This window comes from Octodon degus, unplaced genomic scaffold, assembly GCF_000260255.1.
Source record: "Octodon degus isolate 3935 unplaced genomic scaffold, OctDeg1.0 scaffold00086, whole genome shotgun sequence".
Classification (NCBI taxonomy): Eukaryota; Metazoa; Chordata; class Mammalia; order Rodentia; family Octodontidae; genus Octodon; species Octodon degus.
The window spans coordinates 5,739,570-5,760,743 of record NW_004524662.1 but is presented as its reverse complement, the minus strand read 5'-3'; the positions used below and the strand labels follow the sequence as shown (position 1 = coordinate 5,760,743).

At 40.4% G+C, this 21,174-nt stretch overlaps 1 protein-coding gene across 1 annotated transcript in view; it reads right to left on the bottom strand.

Moving 5' to 3' along the window:
* Positions 1–646: 646 nt before the first annotated feature.
* Positions 647–21,174, bottom strand: part of Egln3 (egl-9 family hypoxia inducible factor 3) — a 31,517-nt gene continuing 10,989 nt past the window's right edge. The window contains exons 2-5 of the mRNA XM_004637096.3: positions 7,763–7,882; positions 5,957–6,093; positions 3,747–3,820; positions 647–2,304 (exon numbers count right to left, since the gene is read on the bottom strand). Of these exons, the coding sequence (XP_004637153.1) occupies positions 2,273–2,304; positions 3,747–3,820; positions 5,957–6,093; positions 7,763–7,882 (363 nt within the window). The 3' untranslated portion in view covers positions 647–2,272. The remainder of the gene's footprint in view (positions 2,305–3,746; positions 3,821–5,956; positions 6,094–7,762; positions 7,883–21,174) is intronic.

Sequence of the window (21,174 nt, the reverse complement as noted above, 5' to 3'; positions counted from 1 at the left end):
TTGTGGTACTCAAATTCAGCCATGAAAAGCAAATGGTATGAATGAAAAAGTGATTTGTCGTATAGCTTGGCAGTTTAAAAGAACTTTGGGTAGAGGAATAAGCAAAACCTAGGTGGTCAAATCTCTTGCAAATCAATACTGGCTAAAATGAAGGATAAAACAATACATGCCTTTGGAACTACGTAATATTCCTGCAGCACATTCTTACTATCATTTTAGGACATTAGTAATCATGGAAAAATGTTATAATCTTATGGAATATAAAACTCCTAATAAACATGCTTCCTCCATTCTTCTTGAATGTTTCCAAAACCATTGTGAAGGAGGAATGTCCCAAACAATAATCCTCTTTCCTAACCAAAGCTACTCTTATTTACTCCTAGTTCCAAATTACAAAAAGGCAGAACTAGTATTTGCTTAATTTCTAGAGTCATTGTGGTCAATGAATGACATATTCATAGATAAACAAATATGAAATGACACTTGTTAGCGCTTTCTAAAACTTTTAGCCTACTTGTATAAGTCATTGTATAAGTCAACAATAAGATGCATATAAAAAGATGCTAGTGAGCTTTTTCTGTCAAAGAAAAGAAAAAAATCAGACCATTCAAGGCTAACAAAAGAGACTGAGTTTATTTAACAAGTATTTACTGAGTTCTTCCTATGTGCCTGGCACTATTTAAATGTTGGAAATATATTATATTGATTAAAAACATATGAAGTCCCTGTTTTCATTGTGCTTATATGATAGAGGGAAAATACAAAACCATAAATGTAATAAATAAATAAATTACATATAAGTTAGAAGGTGATAAGCACTACTATTTTTTAAAAAGAAGTGAAACTATGAGAAGGCATGACAACATGGCTGATCTGAAAATTTTCCAAAACCATAAAAGGATAAAATAAAACTTCTTTATGGGAAACTATATTTCCATTCATGACAAAAGAAAACATTGCTGGCTTTTTAATGTTCGTAGGATTTTCAAGCAGGAAACTGAAGAGAGTTTAAAAATATGAAAGTGGAATTGAAAATCAGGAACAGAATCTTTCATAAAGTAGATGTTCACTCAGAGTACTTGAGGTGGTGAAGTTTGCCTATTGCAGTAGGAAAGCACAGTATAGAACCTCTCCCAAATCTAGAAAATTCCATGGTTCTGGCCTACTAATCACAGAGGATCTGAAGAATCAAGACAGCTGAGGAAAATCTGGTAGGGACAAACAATGCAGCAGAAGTCAAACAGTTTCGAAATTTTTTTTTTATTTCCATATCCTTTTTAAAACATAGCACCCTATTTTTGTCATTGTTGTTCTTGTTGTTGTTGTTAAAAAATGGTGAGCTCATTAAAAAGAAATACTGAAAAACTGGGAACACTCACATTTACAACTCTATCTTCTGTCTCAAATCTTTCTTGATACATACTTTCATTGTATATCAGCAGACCTGAATTTTTCCACACTGTCACCGGAGCGTAACACTAAACTATCAGGTAGTTTTCTGTCTTGTGATTTAAATTCAGATTCCAACAAAGCAACCAAAACAACTAAGATCTAATATTAGCCTCTCAGTAAGTACAGTCTCCTCATGAGAAGTGAATATGAAGAATAAGTGGTGGTGTCATTCTCAATTAGAAAATCATTTTCAGCAAAATGGGCTGAGAGCAGAAGTCCAAGTGGTGGGAAAGAAAAAAGGAGTGTCTACCCTGTAGAATGCTCATAACTTATCACTATGACAGCAGCCCTTTCTAGAGGTAATCATGTTATTAGGTTGTGGTAATGTTCCAGAAACCCCAACAGCCCCAGATTAACAACATCTGGAAATTGTTCAGATGACACAAATTTCAGCTTTCTGCTGTGCGGATTTCAGTAATTCCTCTCTCACCAATTTGGTTTTTTGGTTTGTTTTTTTTTTTTTTCCAAACTTCCTCCTTTCGCATCAGGAAGAATACATAAAGTGCAAGTAAGATTCACTCCTGCGCTCCTGGGCTCTTCCTTTGATAGCCGACATCACCAAATCGATCCTTAAACTGCTGACCAATGAAGTGTCTACAGGCATTTCTGGAGTTATCAAGTGAGTTCATGTCTGGCAAAGAGAGTGTCTGGAGGTCGGTGCAGTCCTGGCAAGAAAAGAAGAAGTACCACACACAAGACAGGGATGCAGAGCAGTAGGGAGTAAGCTGTGGTCACCGACGAGGCCATCTTTGGATCTCAACTCTGACAGAGAATTTAGCTGATACCAAAATGAAGGTGGCCAGCAGATTTCAGAGCACATTCAGTCTTCAGTGAGGGCAGATTCAGTTTTCCCTGGATGAGGACAGAAAAGAGAATGAAAATTGAGTCAAATCTGGTGAATTTCACGTCACAAATATAACACTCCAGTAAACAATTGTCATTTTATAAAGCAAATTACGCCACCTAACAGAGCTTCCCAGAAGCTCTTTGATGCTTAATTTGGTGTAGTCCAAGTGGGTCACAGGCTAGCCAATGTTACAAACATTTCTTCATGGCAAGAATTTTTTTTTTTTTTTTTTAAATGCTGGAGATTGTATCCAGGACCCTGCACACGCTGAGCAAGTGCTCTACCAATGAGCTACCACTGCAGCCACTTCTGCAAGACTTCTCAAAGTCTTACTTTAAATATGCTAATAAGCACTGTTACTGTTCAAGTGAAGGACACAGTAATCAGTATTTCCTACATTTTGGGGCCCAGAAATTTACCTTTTTATAAGCCAATTTGGCAGGATTAGTGTTTTAGTACAACATATTTGGGGAAATGCTGCCTTACCACAGTAGATGGAAAGTTCAGAGATGGAATTAAGTCATATTCAATTTATATTTGTGATGGTTAACTGACTGTGTCAAATGGTGTAAGAGACGCTCAGCTAAATCAGCTCAGCGATTCCACACCCGAGGGTGTGGAAGATGCACTCTAGAATGGCTCCTCGCCAGAACAGTATAAATGGGAAATGAAAAAGGACGGATCTGCTGCTCTTTCTTCACGGGAGGTCCTGTCATCACCTGCACTTTGGACATCATCTCCTGGCTTCCAGTGCACTCATCAGCTTCTGCTGCAGATCCATTAGTAGTGCAGCATAGACTTCAGCCTTCCACTGCAGACCCATTGTCCTCTTGATACAGACTTGCATAGGATGTTGAAGTGCGCTCCAGACTTTCAGCTGGATCCTTTCTCCAGTCTCCGTACCAGACACAGACCTTTTATACTTTTCCACATCCAACTCTTTGAGTGGCCAATCTTGTAAATTCTTATATAGTTGTGTATCTCTTATACAGTTGTATATCTTGTGTTATAGCCATCTCTCCAAAAAGCACTGACTGATATAACATTGCATAAGCCCTGGTTTTCAATTGAGAGTCACAAGCCCACACCAACACATTAAATCAGACATTATAGCTGATTTTTTGTATTTTCTTTGTAATGTGCCAAAACCCTGAACAAAGTTTAACATGTGACTAGTTAACACTAATGATTCCAGGTAATTATTTGCATCTATTAAAAACCATCACATAATTGGAGGGTATACAGAGGGGATGCTTTTTGTGTTCTTTTCTGCTTTTTCTAAGGGTCCTTGGGCCAAGGTTTCAAGATTAAATCCATCCGGATACCATCACACATGGAACTGAGCCACATCGGAGACTAAACAGAATATTACAAAATATATAAAGTCAAATAAAAGTTATGGATTAACTTAATCAAAAAAAAGTCACTGAAAGTATGAGATACATACTAGTTAAGTTCCTGAATTTCTTCTTGGCTTCTGCCCTTTCTTCAGCGTCAAAGTACCAAACAGTCATGGCATATCTATGAAAGATAAGCAGGTGTAAGAAACGATGAGTACCAAAAGAAAACCCAAGTTTACTGTAAGTTTCCCAAATGGCCATTCATAAAACCAATCTTTAAATGTTACCATTATGTGAAGTTCATGCTCAATTTTAATTTTTTTTCTTCATTTTTTTTCCAATTTTAATTTAAAATTGATTTCTCTGGTTTCAGTTCTGTTTACAATGAAATAAAGCACAAGAGGATTTCCCAATATGTGTCAGACATTATTTTGGGCACTGAGAATTCAAGTGATGCCTTCCACAAAACATCCTCAAGAACTTCAGGCTCTAGCACGAAGGACAGGTGACTGAACAGGTAGTGCAACATGTCAAAGTAGTCAATAGAGAAAAGACTGAAAGGGAGTCATCCTGCTAAGGCCTGAGAGACTCAAGGTGGTAGAGAGACAACAGAGAAAAGGAGCCAACATTTGAAGAATAACTTATTTACATCACAGAACCATTAAAACTCTTGGATTAGTCTCTTTAGTTTGGGATACGGCAGCAAGGATGCGATGAACATTAATACCCTTAAGCTCTCTACTGTTTTCCAATCTTCTTGATCTCATCCATGGGACAGACTGGAAAAGAGGACTTTTCATGCTGGTGGTTTTAAAAAGTTTCCTTTAATAATTATTATAGCCATAATGTTTTCTATATGAAACCCTCCCCTAAGGGTTTTCCAACCACATTTGCTAATGTTTTGCTGTGAAGTCACTCACTGTGGGGCTAGGAAATAACCAGAGATTTCTGCCACAGAGACCTTTATAGGGTGTCACTATGACGCCCAGTAAAGGAAGGCATAAGCAGACTTTAGTGGTAGATCTAGTTACCTGTTCATCTGGGAACATTCCAATTTGGGACTTAATATTTAACTCTGGGGCTCTGATGGGTGACTTCTGAAGGAGCATGTAGGTGAGTTTTAATTAAATTAGGTTTGTTAAGGTTTAATGATCATCCTACCAAAGCTCTGTGCCCTGGCCCTCAAGTGCTATACCCAGTACACGTTGTATTCTGCGTCACTCCACTACTACCTGATATAGAGCTTAGGCCATAAGACAAAGACAAGTAAGAGGCCAAACAAGAAGTTAATATTTTTATAAAGAACTCTTAGATTAATATTAACCAATACTAAATTACTCTGAAAATCTTTATATCTATGTTCTAAAAATTTTAATATCTAATGATTAAAACCTGAATACAACCAGCCCAAACCAATTTTAAGCTAATGAAAGGACAATGTTATAGCTTGTATCTAGATGTCCCCTCAAAGCCTCATGTGGTCATAGGTGGGCCTTTTGTGATGGCTGGAGCTAGGGATTTTGCTGCTGGGATCAAGGATGTGATTCTGGGATTGATTCAAAGGATGCTATGTTACGGGTGTGAGTGCCAGCCACCCTAAGGGTGGGTAGCCTGGGTAAGACAGAAGGGACAGAAAGAGCTATGGTCATCTCTGACCACTTGGTGCTTACTGTTGCTACCGCTCGTTTTCTGCTCTGCAATGTCCCTGAGCCATGCTACCCTGCCTTGGAGCCTGCTGATTATGGACTGAAAGCGCTAAAAACTGTCACCTGAAATAAACCTTTCCTCCCTCAGCTTTGAAGGTCAAGTATTTGGTCCAGCAACAATACAAGTAACTAAGACAGGTAAATAAGAAAAAAAAAAAAAAAAAGATTCAGGTAAGTTACTCTTCCTTCTCTCAGAGTTCTTTATCTGCTTACAGCTGGCACCTTATTAATTCATCTGACAAAGAAACCACACAGAGCTCCTGATATGTGATAGCTAACCATCTCTTGAGGTAGTTTAACATTAGATTTTTTAAAAAAAAAAAAAAAAAAAAAAGGGGGGGGAAAAAAAGAAAAAAAAAAAAAAAAACCCAAATCTCCACCTCAATAAGCTCACTTCGCAGAAAATAATTTGCTAATAATTATTTTAAACCGAAGTTAGATATACAAACTAAAATATCTGAGGGTCCCCTTTATATTTTGTCATTCCATACAAGTCATCTATCACCTTTAGGATGTGGTCAGTCCCCCACACAGGACAAGAGTTTAGGGTTCTCTGAGAGTTGGGTTTGTACAACAAGCTCCCAAAGAGCACCCATGACCCGTGCTATTACCTGGTTGCATAGGAAGGCTGCACTTCGTGTGGGTTCCTGCGATCTGACCAGAAGAATAACAGTCTGTCAAAAATGGGCTCCACATCTGCAATGAATGATTTCCCTTCTGGAAATATCCGCAGGACCCCACCATGCAGCTGAGGACCACAAAGAAGGTAGATTATTTCCTAGCTTCAGTCTGTCAACAAGGACACTTTGGAGGCATCTAGAAACAATACCACCTCGTTACCTCCCCTCCAAATGTGCTTTACCTCCAAATCTTTACTTCATTCTCATACTTTTTACCCAATTTTCTTTCAAACTTAACTGGACATACCTCTTTATTCAACCTATCAAAGCCTTCCCATTTCCACAATTATGAAGCCACAGACACAAAAGAGTGCTATTTGTCTACAACCACTATGTGGGTTTGATCTACAAAAAAAAAGACTAGCAATTTTATATCGTGACAATTTGTGTGGCAATTTTATGTGTGGCCATTTTATATGGTTGTACTTAATATTAACAGCTTCCTATTGTACTTATCATATATAACTTCCCCTTCAATTAGAATTTATAGCTTTCTTCTAAACACTCCTATCTGACCTTGTTAGTTGAATGTTATATGCTATTTTTCTAATCTCTCAGACCACCATATCTGTACCTTTTATGATTCTCTTAACTTACTCTATACATAATGTAATATAATATAAAATGTAATATGTACATGTATGTAATACCCAATCTGTCCTACTAAAATATCCAAGCTGTCCTACTACAATAGCCAATTCTGAGTCAAATTCAGTCCTTATACATCCAACATTTCCCCACAGTTCAATGCCTGACACTAAAAGGAACTCAAATATTTGTTGATTTCATACTTTGCAATTTACTGTTACTGATCTGATAACTTTGCCCATTATAGCACCCCTAAGGATTTTAAAAAACTAATGGGTGCATTCTAGTCATGTTACCAAACTACAAGAGATAAGCCTTTCCACTGATTCTTTGGTTTCCCAGGTCTCATTTTCTGACCCCAGATAAAATATCATTGCTTTATGACAGCCAGAGTCTGCCTTAATGAACAGGAAATGGAGATAGAGAAGGTTCAAAAGCCAAATAAGCTTGAAAAGTTCTCTGACTTCCCAGACTCTTAAATCATTCTTAACTTTCAGAGAGCATACAAAGTCCAGACAAATGTTTATTAGTGTGGAACCAGACTTTATATCTCTATCTATATGCTTTATAATACGAAAATAAGCCACAAAGCCTTTGGCATTCACAAACCATAGTAAGCCATGGCAAGCAGCCACCAATGAGATGTATCACCCTGAGAAAGAGGACTGTGGGAAATCTTTCTGGGAGATGGCTTTATATCCTACAGTTCTATTTTTATGGCATTCTCTTCAATGCTGCTGCTGGGAGACGTGTACATCCTATTCTGCACTGACAGTCATATTGACCCTGAATTAGACTAAAAAAAGCTGATCATAATCCTAATACTAAATTACCTTCCATTCATCAATACTCCCACCACACACCCTAATGATCACCCTACCTACCCACCTCTAAATTAACACCATATCCATTATTTTTTATCTCATCAACTTTATTACTAATTCTATAGGCAAGGGGGAGGGAAAAATATAGAAACAGAAAAGATTTATCAAGGGAGGCAAGGCTATTAGGAACTCTCAACTCTCCCCTAGGTTATCTGAATTATTTTCATAGTTGGGAGTTACACATTCTTTTTTCTGAACTCTCAGGCCACCTTATCTGCACCTTGTGTGACATAATCCCATATATACCCTCATTCTTTCGAAGTACCTTGGCATCCCAGTTCTTGTTCAGATAGTAGATGCAGGTGATACAGCGCCCATCACCATTAGGGTTGTCCACATGGCGAACATAACCTGTTCCATTGCCCGGATAGCAGGCCACCATTGCCTACAGAGAGAGGACAGGAAAGCTGGTTAACAAAGCTAATACAGTCTTCACCTCCTACCAATGGCTGAAAAGAAAAGAAGTCTTTTTGGGGTGCTATGGGATATTTACATACCTGTTGGCTTCATAATTACATGTATGGTACATAAATTTAGACTAAGACTATTAAAACAAGAGTCATATGCATTAAAGTTTAAAGACAGGTCATTCCCTGTGGTTTAGCACAGTGGAAAATAGTTCAGTATTCCCATAGTTCTAGAACATTTTATTTATTTATTTGCAGAACGGGGATTGAACTCAGGCCCTTGTGTTTGCCAAGGAAGTGCTTATTTCACTGAGCCATCTCCCTGGCCCCTCTAGAACATGTTAGACATTTTCTTAAAGTATTAAGATGCTCTGCCTTTCTTTGTCTGTTTTTAAAGCAGTACTGAAGACCAAACCCAAGGTGTTTGCACTGAGCTAAATGTCTAAAACTTTTTTTTTTTTTTTTTTTTTGAGACAGGGTCTTGTTAAGTCACTAAGTTGCCCATGCTGGGAAAACTTGCAACCTCCTACCTCAGCCTCCCAGAGTGCTGGAACTACTGGCTTGTGCCCCACTCCCAACATCTTTCTTTAATACTCCTTTTGGAAAAGCATTTACTGAGTTTCTATCATAGAACTACAAAATCAGAATCACTAGGCATTGCACTTAGGATGATGCCTGTTTAGAAGCGTCCGGCAGTGCGGAATCGTGCTGTCTTGTTTACACAGAGACAGATGCAATCACAAAGGCAGGAAAGGTCAGGCTTATCCAATAAAACACACAGGGCAGAAGGCAGAGGGCAGAGTCGATCAGAAACCATGCTCTAATGTGACAGTGCAGACAACATAGGAGATTCCTTTCAAGAAAAAAACTACACAGGTATCTCAATAGGTGTTCCTTAGTTCTTTTCTTCCTCCTGCTTGCTAATTATCAAGTCACATGATAGCCTGAAGTTCTCTCTTCCTTTGTCTCTACCTGCGACCTGGACCTGCATCAACCAGGTAGCAGAATAAAGCAGAAAGCCATTTTAAGTCTCATCGAAAACTGCCATTTGATAGTTATGATTAGTAGACCATAAACAAACATCTAATTGATCTATGGAAAAATTATAACAGAAAGTAAAAAAAAGAGGGGGGGTGCTTTGCAGGCTAGAACAGTCGTTTAAAGCTCCGCATGGGCAAATGCAGTCAGGCGCATGAGACCGTGGTTCGATTCCCAGCTCCAGAAGCTGCATCAGATCTGGCCTTAAGGCAGCCTGAAGTAGAAAAAAAAAAAAAAAAAAAAAAACACCTTCTTCTCAAATCTTAGGGCTAGCCAAATAGCTCAGCAGATTAAAGTACTTGCAAGCAGGCACAAGGGTCCGGGGTTCAATCTCCAGGCCTGCCGTGCCAGCCCTACCATCAGAGGCACATTGAGATGGCAATTGAGACTGGGCATGGTGGTATACTCCTGTAATCCCAGCTCCTGGGAGGCTGTAAACATGTGGATCACTACAAGTCTGATCTAGTAGTGAGACCCTGTAGACCCTTCACTAAAATAAAAAAAAAAATTTAAAAAGCCAAAATGCAAAAAGCTTTTTTCTTCTCTTTACAGCACACAGCTACATTAAAAAATTTTTTTTTGTTTTAGGGATTCTTCCGTGTCCAAAGAAGATACTAGAATTAGTAACATCAAATGAGGGCAGGAAATATTTTGCCTGTTCTGGTCACTGACTTTTTTTTTTTTAATTTTCTGTATTTGGTACAGTGTCTCATTATCCAGCTCAGATTCATAGTGATCCTCCTGTTTTCAGCCTTCCCAGCGCAGGGATTACAGGCCTGCGCCACCACACCTGGACTCAGTCACCCAGCTCAGCATGCCTGGGGGGCAGGGCTGACATAGCATTTGGAACAGCGGGATCGAACCCTGGACCCTGCACTTGCAAAAGCGGGCACTTAGTCCATTGACCTATCTTTTTTTTTTTTTTTTTTTTTTTTTTGGCGGAACTGGGAATTGAACTCAGACCCTTGTGCTTGCCAGGCAAGCGCTTATTCTACTGAGCCATATCCCCGGCTCCTCCACTCACCTATCTTGCCAGCCCCCTCACTGACGTATTCTTAATACATAGGACAGTGTCTGACTCATAGAGGTGTCTATTGAAAGTGTGATAAATAAATCAATGAATTAGTGAATGGCTCTTTCTCTAAAAAGTCAGTTCTCAATCTACATAGATCAATAGCTTTTTCTGCCATTTAAAAACAAAATCTATCTTTAAGCACACACAGGGGAGTCAAGGTTGTACTACTTCCTGATGGAAAGGGTTGCTTCATTGCTAAAATGACCAGTTGGGTACAGCCCCAAACTAATGCACTAATAGTTCAATGAATCAGCCTTCGTGTGGCTGTTATCACTCTCAGCAGTCTCCTGAAAGCATGGAACTGGGCTCACGCTAGAAGAAGGTGGAATAATCATAATGTTTTTATCACTGTATTTCTCAGCACTTTACCTTGAAATTGTCACTGCAGTGTCATTCCTTAGAATGTAGTGTAAACATTTCTGAAGGTGGAATTTTGCGGAAACTGCAATAAAGTTTTAAAAGCTGATGGTACCAATAAGCAGAACATGGGCTTGGGAAGGAGGGATTAGGAAGCAGATAGAAATGATGGGCCTACTATCAGAGATGATGAGGAGAAAAATGAAGTCACCTGTAACGAGTAAGGAATACCTACTACATCCCTAGAAGGAGCTAGGTTTATAAGTCACCACTATGCCAGTAATGAAAGTCACTCAGGCCACAAACTACTAGCTAGATTCCCCACTATCTCAGCTTCCTCCAAGTACTGGCATCTGGAAAGAAAAATATCCCATCAACACGATAATAAACTCCTAAGCAACTCTACAGAAAAGATCAGTGGACTGTATGCCTGCGATCTATACTCTACAACTAACTGTGTGATCCCAGGCTCAGTTTCTTAGTTTCTTCCTCATAAAGAGGGCTGGGTTTCATGGCCTCCAACATCCAAGAGGGCCTAACAGTTAACTTAAGCATCAACCCCAGAAAAGTAGCAGGTTCTTCAGGGAATTCTGAACTACATATTCACCTCAGAATTCATCTTACATCTTAGATTACCATACCAAAAAAAGAAAAAAAATTCATACAAGTACATCTTGCGTTTGTTTAAAATGGATAAAGATCTAGCACAATTCTAACAGACTTACTATTAGGACAAAACTCCTCAATGTAAGTAAAGTATCTGGTTGCTTAAGAGAAAGGAAGAGATCCTCTTTCTTAACATTCACACTCTCTCCTAGTTGCAGAAGACACAGGCATCAAGTTTAAAACAACGGAAGGAAACCACCGTGAGCTTCGGTGGGCCTGTTGAAACTACACTGGCCAATGGCAACAGTGAGTTTTCTGAATGAATGCCACACGATGTGATGGGTATTGGCGTGGGCACATTCCCGACTGTTTGCTAATCTTTAGCAAGGTCTAAAATTACAAGGCTAAGGATCCATGGAGAAGCAAACCTCACTTAATAAACAACTAGCCATTCACTTTTGTGCCAATTTGTGCATGGGGCAGTAACAAACTCAGGAAATTGATCATTTCAACAGAGCTGCTATCTAAGCCTCATCAAGCCTAGGAAGAATTTAATGGAAGAAAATACTTCACCGCTTTATTGTTAAGAGCAGAGATAGAGTATTTATGCAACAAACATGCCAAGCAATAACAATAACACATATTGGGACGATGTCTCCTTTATTATAGGCTTTTCATTTACTAAAACTTCCGGACTGGATTAATATGTGAAATTCACAAGTTTAATAACATATCAGTGTCTCCCACAGTAGCACACACCATGCAGTCCTGTGGTTCTATTCCTGGATGTGTGGATGGATCCACATGGTACCTGTACATCACCATTCCTTCTCCTTATTCCTTCCCCCTCCTCAGAGGTCTCTGCATAGCTCTGCAGCCACAGGAAATGAGAGGAAGGGCTAACCAGGTGTCCCGGGGCTGGCTCCAGACCAAAAATACGTGCTCTAGACCCACCTATACAGCTGCATTCAAGCCGGAAATGTGTGTATCGTTTGAAATGTCCACAGACATACAGAACAGTAACAGCCAAATCCAAGTAGCAAAATCTGCTCCCCAAAAGTCACTGGTAGGATAGAAAAATGATTCTGTTAGAGCTGTCAGTGAGCTGACTATATAACAAGACTATATCTCATCAAATTCAAAAGTAAAGTTGAAAAATAAAAGTCTAGGACTTTCATTCCAGTGGTTAGGCAAAATGTTCCTGAATGCAACCAACTACAATTTGATTGTATGTATGTGCAAACCATTTCTCAAGATTGGAATCAGCAACCTTTCCTGTCCATGCAGCCATGGTGATCATTTTTCAGACCCACAGGCTGGAAGAGTACATCCACCCTCTCCTTAGATTTACTACTTTTCTACTAAATCATACCAGAGACTGGGCATGTAGCTAGTAACAGAGCACTAACCTAGCACACATAGAAGGTCCTGGGTCTGAGCCACAGGCACACCAAAAATGGAAAATGTTAGATCATGATGCCTGTGGAAGTGAATTTTACATTGCTTATGACTGGAATGCGATTCACTAGTATGAGCTGGTCTTGAACAAGTTCAGTAAACTGGCATTTATGCAAATCTTAACTTGGCAAATTAAAATATTAATCATTTCACTTCACAAAATTTGCAATAAATGAAAATCCCTTGTTTAAGAACTGATCAGTAGCATAACTTCAAAGCTACCTGACTGAATGAACTTTAAACTAGAATTTAATTCCCTAACAAATGTTAGATGCCTCTAGCTACTAATGAGAAATAGCAGCAGGCTTTTTAATGATTTGTTTTGAGTTTAAGAATGGTCTTGTAGAGGGGTGGGGAGATAGCTCGGCAGTCTAAGCACCTGCCTGGCAAGCACAAGGACCTGGGTTTGATACCATGATACCACACGTTGTGCTGGCCCTGGAACTCTGGGCACGTCATGCCAGCCACCGAAACTGGGTGTGGTGGTGCACACCTGTAATCTCAGTGCTGGGGAGGCTGAGACAGCAGGATCACTACGAGTTCCAGCTGCACTGAATGCAACCCGAGCACAGGATAATCTGAACTGAATCTCTTTACATCTCTACTTGTTTGTTCATCTGTAAAAATGGGCTCATAAAACTAAAGAATTAATCTGTGTAAAACGCTTAGCACATGGCCAAGCTAAGTGCACACATAACACATGTAAGCTGTTTTTAAGACTGATGATCACACCTTTGTCACCTTATCTGGGACCACACAATGTCTTTCCTCTGCAGATCCAATTCTAAGTAGCTTTTAAACCTTGCCTGTAACACACATGATTGAAGCCAACCAGGTGTACACATATTAGGACCCTGAAGGGTGCGCTATGCCACCAACATTAAAGAATTTGCCTTGATGTGCAATGAAGGGCTTCAGATTTTATGAGGACAGGAAGCAATCCTATTTTAATGTAAACTCTCCTAAATACTGTTGATCCCAACTTCTTCACCTGTGCCACAAAGAACTACCTCAGACTGCGACTTAAGATCACTTCCTGCCTGTGGACTTCCAAGAAATCGAGCTTCTCTGGGATAGCTCCCAAGCCACAGGTGGAGATCTTTCCTATCTTCTCCACCAGGCTCAGCTATCCAGGGAGAAAAAACCAAAGCAAAACCCATAGTTCTCATCCATATCCTACCTGCCTGGAGTACACTCCTCCATGTCCAATGGGGACAGAGCCATCTCAACCCAGAACTTCTGTCCTCACTACATCATAAAGCATGAATAAAGAACAGTGCATGTGAAAGAGTCAGGGAGAAGCACGTAAAACTCCATGCCTTCTTTAACTTGGAAAAACAGCCAAGGAACTCATCACAGTAGAAAAGCACAAGTTTTCTAGCTAGAAATAGATCTCATTTATATTCAAGCGGCAACAGCCTAGGTGACAGACTTGCCAATGTTTTCACTCGCCTGTGGGTAGGGGAGCTGAAGGCTATACTTCAGGGTCACTTTTCTAGCTGGTTGTGTTCAGTATGTATTTTAACACACGTACTGAATGTGCCCAGTGAGCAGGGCAGCCCACTGTCCTACACTTCTTCCTGCATTCAGAAAGGCGCCAGCTGAGGTTGAGGTCCCATGTGACAAGCCATGAGTCCAGTAAGAAACTGGAGCAGGGCAGTAAGAAGCAGGCCAGTAAGAAACTGGAACATAGGCATTATATATGCCACAAGCAGCTCTAAAATCAAGTCTCTTATTTAAAAAAAGAAAAACAAAAATAAGAAATCTTTAAGTATCCAGACTGGTATGTACATCCATAAACAACCTGCAGAAAAGACCAGAGTAAGAAAAAACTGAACAAATTAAACCAAATTGTCAAACTGCATTTTTTTTCTCCATTTGACAAAGATTAAGAGAGCTTCAAAACTCCTCTGCAGACTAAATGCAGAGTGTATGAAAAGCTGACTGGAATCATTACCTCAGTCTTCTGCCACCTTCGTAGTGCAGGGGTCGGTGATCTTCAAGGATACCTTGTGGGAGCCACTGATGTTACTGTGATTCAATTCCCAAAATCCAATGCTCACAAAGCCTTTTTAGAAAATGATGGTGACTATGCAAATCTCTCCCTAAGGCCCAAGAAAAAGTCACCAACACAGAATTCACACTTTTTGCCAGTTGTTTCCACCCATTATATGAAACTGAACAAAAGCAAGGTCCCATGTGATTAAGAAACAACACTTAATTTATGCAGTTTGTTTTGGTTTTTTTATACTGCATAGTTCAGGCTGGTCTCAAACTGTTGAAAATCCTCTTGTCTCAGCCTCCCAAGAGCTAGAATCACAGGCATGTGCTACCATGCCTGGTATATGTCTTTTCAGACATTCATTCTAACTTTACCTATACCAGGACAAAGAAATAAATTGTAGACCAGTGATGATGGTGCACACCTGTAAGCCCAGCATTCTGGAAGGCTAAGGCAGGAAGATTACAATTTGAACCCATGCTGGGCATCTTAAAAGACTTAATAAGGCCCCATCACAAAATGAAAAGTAAAAAGGGCTGAAGATGCAAAGGCCATGAGTTCAATCCTAGTAACACACACATACATACAGAGAGAGAGAAAAGAGTTGTAAATAATGTAAATATTTTAGAGATAAAAGTAGGACACTTTGCTTGAGCTATTATTTTATCTCTGCACGTTGCTTGTTACCTACCTTGCTGGTTAAGATCAAGCTTAGCTACCTCCTTCTGTCTAGTTAGAGGCTGGTGATACAACACAGGGGAGAAGTAGAAACTCTGCCTTCAGCACACAAAATATAAGCTATGCCTATCACATTCCCCTACCCAGCGTCTTAGCATCTGCCCAGATAAATGCAAAGATTAAGAATGCTACCCAGTCAAGTATCTGTCAGGTTAGTAAACTAGTCAATAAAAACCACCAAGTTACTCATGAAAATGTTTTCTACTGTTCCCACAATGAATACTCTACCTTCCTCATTTGCCTTAAATCCACACTAAAAATAATTCCATTCCCTGAACCTGCACCCATTAACCTCACCTCCCAATATAGAACAAGAATTATCCTGCCCTTACACCTGAATTGGGTAATAAAACAGGAACTTCAGTACTTCTGCAAATAAAAAGTGAGTTTTTAAACTTCCTCTTAGTAGCTTTGTCAAAGTAGAGCTTTAACTTCACAGAGCTGTGCGCCTTGGAAGGATAGAGAATTTATCTTCTTCACTTTAAAACCTGTCCTTAAATGAACTTGGTGCCAGGCTTAGGATCATGCAACCAAGCCTTATCAACTGCCTGGACTATGGAACCTTCCAGGTGAGTTGCTGTGGGCCATGAAGGCAGCTGTACCTGGTTAATATGGCCCCTTGAGACTTACAGTAAATAATTCCTCCCTAGGGAAATAGTCACACACATTCATGCACACACGTGCACACACACACACACAGGCATGCACACATGCACAGAGTCTGCTCAGAACTACAGGGGTACACAGGCCTGAAAGTTCAACTATAGTAGGTCAGGATTCCATGAAGGTGGGAGCCCGTGCTTCATGCATGAACTTGTGAGTAAATTACTCTCCCGAGGAAGCCAATGAAGCTCCCCAGAGACCCTGCGTTTTCAAGACCATTGTCATTCCTTTCTCAGTTGTGGCTAATTCCTCTCCTTGGAGGAGAGGATTCTGAGGGAGCCCTGCAATTAGGCACAGTGAACAGGCCCGGCAACATGGACATATCAATACAGGCTGCTGAGTTGGGAAAGCCGCCCTTCCCGTGGAGGCCTGGCTCCAAGCCAGCTGGGTGACGGCTGAGTGACAGGGCTACGTGCGCTCCGTGAGGGTGGCAGCCAGCCCACACCCGAGCGCGCCGCCAGCCCGCCCAGCAGCCTGGGGAGAGAGGGCCCAGGGCGCCCTTCGCTCCTCCCCCATCGCTGCCCCAGTCACCAGAGGAACGCTGTCGACAGGGGCTTCCTTGCAATTACAAAATCAGTGAGAGCCAGTTGAGCTCCAGGAGGAGGCCATTGAATAAGACAGGCATTTAACCACATCCTTGCTGATGTCTCTCACCAAATATTAACAGCTGCCACGGCCCCAGAGGCCGTGGGTCCGTGGGGCACTTCCACGAGTCTCATTCAATTTCCTGCTCCCAGGGAAGGTGAGCAGCAGCCTGCTCCTGAGCCACGCTGCTCCCAAGTCCTCAGTGGAAGTCATTAACCCTGGCCCTGGAAGTTACCATATTTATTCAGAAAAAAATCCACACACTCACAATCCTTAAGGCAATGAGGGGAAGAACTCACAACATTTAACTCCTTTGATGTGTGAAAACAACTTCACCTGTAGCTGTCTGAAGGCTTTGAGCATAATTACAGGAGTGCTGTGACTGTAGGATTGTCGGAAATTAAATATAGGTTTCTTCACACCTTCATCTGAAGCTAACCCACAACTACTTGAAGGAATCCATGATACTTAAATACAATTGGTAAGACAAGATTTTATTAATGGATAATAATTTAAAAATATAGTTAGCAACCAAAACACACCATGAGAAGTGCCTTGAAACAATATTCTTTAGACAGGAGAAAGCTTACATTTGCCTTTCAGCACTTGAAAAAATATGTCTGCTAACTGAAAGAAACGACACAGCAAGACGGTGGAGGATCAGAATTAGTGGGTTTCGGCAGCCTAGTTATTTATTGAGCAGACACTTGTACAGTTCGTTCTATGAGCCTGAAACTGCTCCACATGCTTCACAATGAACCACTGTATTCACCTCATGATAACCCCATAAGGAGGGAACATTTTCTCTATCTCTCAGGTGAGGAAATGATGGCACAAGAGGCTGGCTTTTTGCCTTTTGAAACTAGTTTGGTTTGGCTAAAAAGCATGAGGCCTAAGCCATCCCATCATGCTTCACCAACAAAGCATTCTAGTGTCTAACATTAACCAATTTCCCCTCACCCTATATTGGAGGGAACTAAGATTTTCAGTTTTAATTCAAGAATATTTTTTTCTTAGTATCCACACAGGATTGGTTCTAGAATTCCCACTGGTTACTAACACCCTCAAATGTCTCAAGTTCTTCAGATAAAATGATCTAATATTTATATCAACCTAAATATACTACCCTGTGTACTTTAAATCATTTTCAGATTACTTGTAATACCTAATACAGTTTAAATACTACATAAAGTTATTATACTATAATGTAGGGAATAATAACTAAAAAGGTCTACATCTAGGGCTGGTAAGATAGCTCACCAGTCTAAAGAGCCTGCTTAGGTAAACTTAGGCAAGCGCATGGATTGCGGTCGATCCCTGGCACCATACACTGTGCCAGCACAACTCCCAGGGCAAGCTGAGCCAGCAACAACAATAGATAAAAGGGTCTACATCTGTTCAGTACATACCAAATTCTTAAAAAATATTTTCAATCCATAGTTGGTTGAATCTAAAGATATGGACAACCAACTATATTTGATTTACCAATTCCATATGATAGAAAATTATAAAATGCATACTAAGAAAGAAAAATTACAAACATGAAAAGATGAGTGTGCTTAAAACAGAGTCAGAACTAAAAGCTCTATGAGAAAATTTTAATAAGAGCCAGAGGCAATAGAAATTGACCCTGAGTCCCAGGGCAAAGCACCAAGATCCTGGATGTCTTTGCCTGGGATATTCCATCCAGCAATATCCAACCTCTACCCCACTGGTCAGAAAACCAGAATTGGTGTTGACTAAGCAGATAGGGCCCCACACCAGCTGCTGTAGGTCAACAGTCTCCATGATGTCCCAAGGCCAATCCATAGCCGAGCTGCTCTTCCCTGTCTGACGTTCTGTGAAAGCAGGTCGGCCCCATCTCTAGCACCTTCCTTGATTAAGTCAGGTCAACACAAGCTGTAGCTTTCAGACTTGTTGCAAAATCAGGTAATAAATGTCCAATGCATAAAAAATGTAAAATAAAAGAAAAAATGTATGTCCCCTGGGAAGAAAAGAGTAAACATTTGATAAATCCCAGGGATGAGACCGATTTTTTCCCTACTTAGGCACAAATCTTACTCAGGAGACATCTGAACTCTACCACTACCACAGTAATTAGAATTCATGGGATGTTTATCAATAAAATTATGGGAAAAAAAAAAAAAAGAATTCATGGGATGCAGAACTTTCCAGTCATGTTACTTAGAATTCACTGGATACAGAATGACTGTTTGGAGTGCTGGGATCCAGGAGACCTGTTTAGGGGCTACTGGGATAGCTCAGTGGTCTAAAGTGCCTGCATAGGCAAGCTTAGGCAACCGCACAGACTGTGGTTCGATCCCCAGCACCATATGCCAAGCCAGCCCTGACCCTAGGGTGGGCTAAGCTGCCCACCACCAAAAAAAGACTGAAGACCTGTGAGAAGGGCAGAACTTAGAAGGCTCTTTCAACAGAAATGTCTAAACTACTTTGAGGACTTGAAAGTGGATCAGGAATAAAGGAGTATCTGAGTTTCAAGAGTAAGGACATGGCTAATTTGGTTGCCCATGCTCCTCACAGACAGACATAAGTCCCACTTTACAAATGTAGAAACAGAATTGGAAACAAAAGAATGATTTACTGAAGGATATCCTAGAAGTAGGTGAGCCAGTGTTCCAAATCCATGGCCTTTCCACCATTAAACGCTGCTTTCAAAGTATCAGGGGAAAAAGTGTTATCTGAAAACAGGTCCTATTATTTTCAGAAGCACCAGAAATAAAATCATCTTCCTTCAACCCCAAGATAAGCAACAATGGAAGGATTCTTAGAGAATTCTCCTGACTTAGCAAATACAACTTCTCCCTGCAATGAAAAAAACAAAGCCCTACATCCCAAGAGGAAAAGGCAAATAGCAACCAGTTACCCACTTACATCTAAGCACTCCTTTGAGTCAAATCAAGCTGAATTCAATTCTTTTGCCAAGATTTCCCAGAGTCCCATAGCTCAGCCTTCTTTGGCCTCCTAGGGACAGCCATATTGTCCTGGAGGATCAGAGGCCCATTTAGGACCCTTGGTGGCACTCACAGAACATAACAGGTGCTTGTTATTGAATCACCAACTTGTCAGACATTATTTTCCAATTTGTGCTCCCCCAAAGTCACTATGATTCTCTATTTTTCCCCAGGCCTTCAGTTTACACTCCTTGGAAGACTTGTAAGTGAGCAATAACCTGCAATCAGAAAAGATTTGTTTTCCCCTTGATTCCCCACAATAGGAGGGAATCAGTTCCAAAGTTCATTCCAAATTTGTAGCTGTAGAAAATTTGTAACTGAGCTTATTGATATAAATAGAAAAGTTATATATGTGCATTTTTTTCCATAATTTTATTGAGAAACAAATAGCAATGAGACAGTTTCAAACCAAACTGGTAGGACAGTTTAATAATTAACACATTGCATACATTCTTCCTAGTGGTTAATTGCTGTACAAGATGCGGACATGATATCCTATTTACAAACACTATTAGAACAAATCCCTCTATTCATTAAGAGAATGTAACTATATATCTACCTAACCACTTTGAATACACAGATACAAAATGGACATTCATCTGTATCCCCTTTTTGTTTAGTTCTGTCATTTGAATATTATAGGTGTGTAAACTCAGCAAAATATTCTAAAAGAGTCCAGTAGTCCATAATAGTATTGGGTCTTCCACTTCACTGGCAATGTCAGAAATTGTTGACCTGAGTCCCCTACAGCTCAACATAACACCATGGCTGCGCACTTAACTCATGGTTTTTCTAAAAAAAAAAGAACAACTAACAAATGAGCTAAAAAGATGGACTTCATAGTTTTAGCAATGAGTAAACTCAGATTTGATCAAGTAAATACCGATGTTCTTGCTAATGGAGCAACTGTAGGAAAACACCCTTGCTGAGGCCCTCTTAAGGCCTCAAGGTGAGCATCATCGTGAGAATATCCCCCTGCAGAATGTGCATGTTGTGAAGCCCAAGAATCCGCACTCACAGCAACTTCCCAGAGGACCTAGGTGCGGCCAGCTGAAGCACATCTGACAACCAGGGCTGTTTTGTAGCGAAACCAAGAGTCTTTGTGCAGCGCCTCACCCTAAATGATGAAAGGTAAAAGAGAACAAGTGGGCTGCTGTAGTTAATTTGGGGAACTGAAAATGAGTAGGCAGAGCAGGAAGAGAGAGAAACTCCTGGGCAGCTTCTCACACAGGCTTCCAGCTGTCATTCCCAAAGACGACAGGAAGCAGCATTGCATGGTCACTTCCTAGTCTCACTGCTCTATGAGGGGTTTTGCCTCTCTCTGAGGTTTTCTGGCCTGCCAGGTCAGGAGTTTGATCCTAGGGAAGTTTCTTCTCTCCAGGAAGCAAATAAGAGACACTGGAAACAACTGTTTTCCTTCTCAGATGGACATTTACCCTCAATCTTTATTTAATTCTTTACAGCCAGGGAAGCAGATATATTATTCTCTCTGTATTATAAATGAAGAAAGTGGGGCATGACTGCAATGCCAGCACTCTGGAGGGCTGAGTCAGGACGATTGAAGGGGATTCTGACTTAATAACTTAGCAAAAACCCATATGAAAATTAAATACTGAAATGACTAGAGATGTAGCTCTGTTCAAAAGCCCTGGAATCAACTGGAAGGAAAGAATAAAGGAAAAGGAAGGGAGGGAGGAAGGAAGCGAGGAAGGAAGAAAAAGAAAGAAAGAAAGAAAGAAAGAAAGAAAGAAAGAAAGAAAGAAAGGAAGGAAGGAA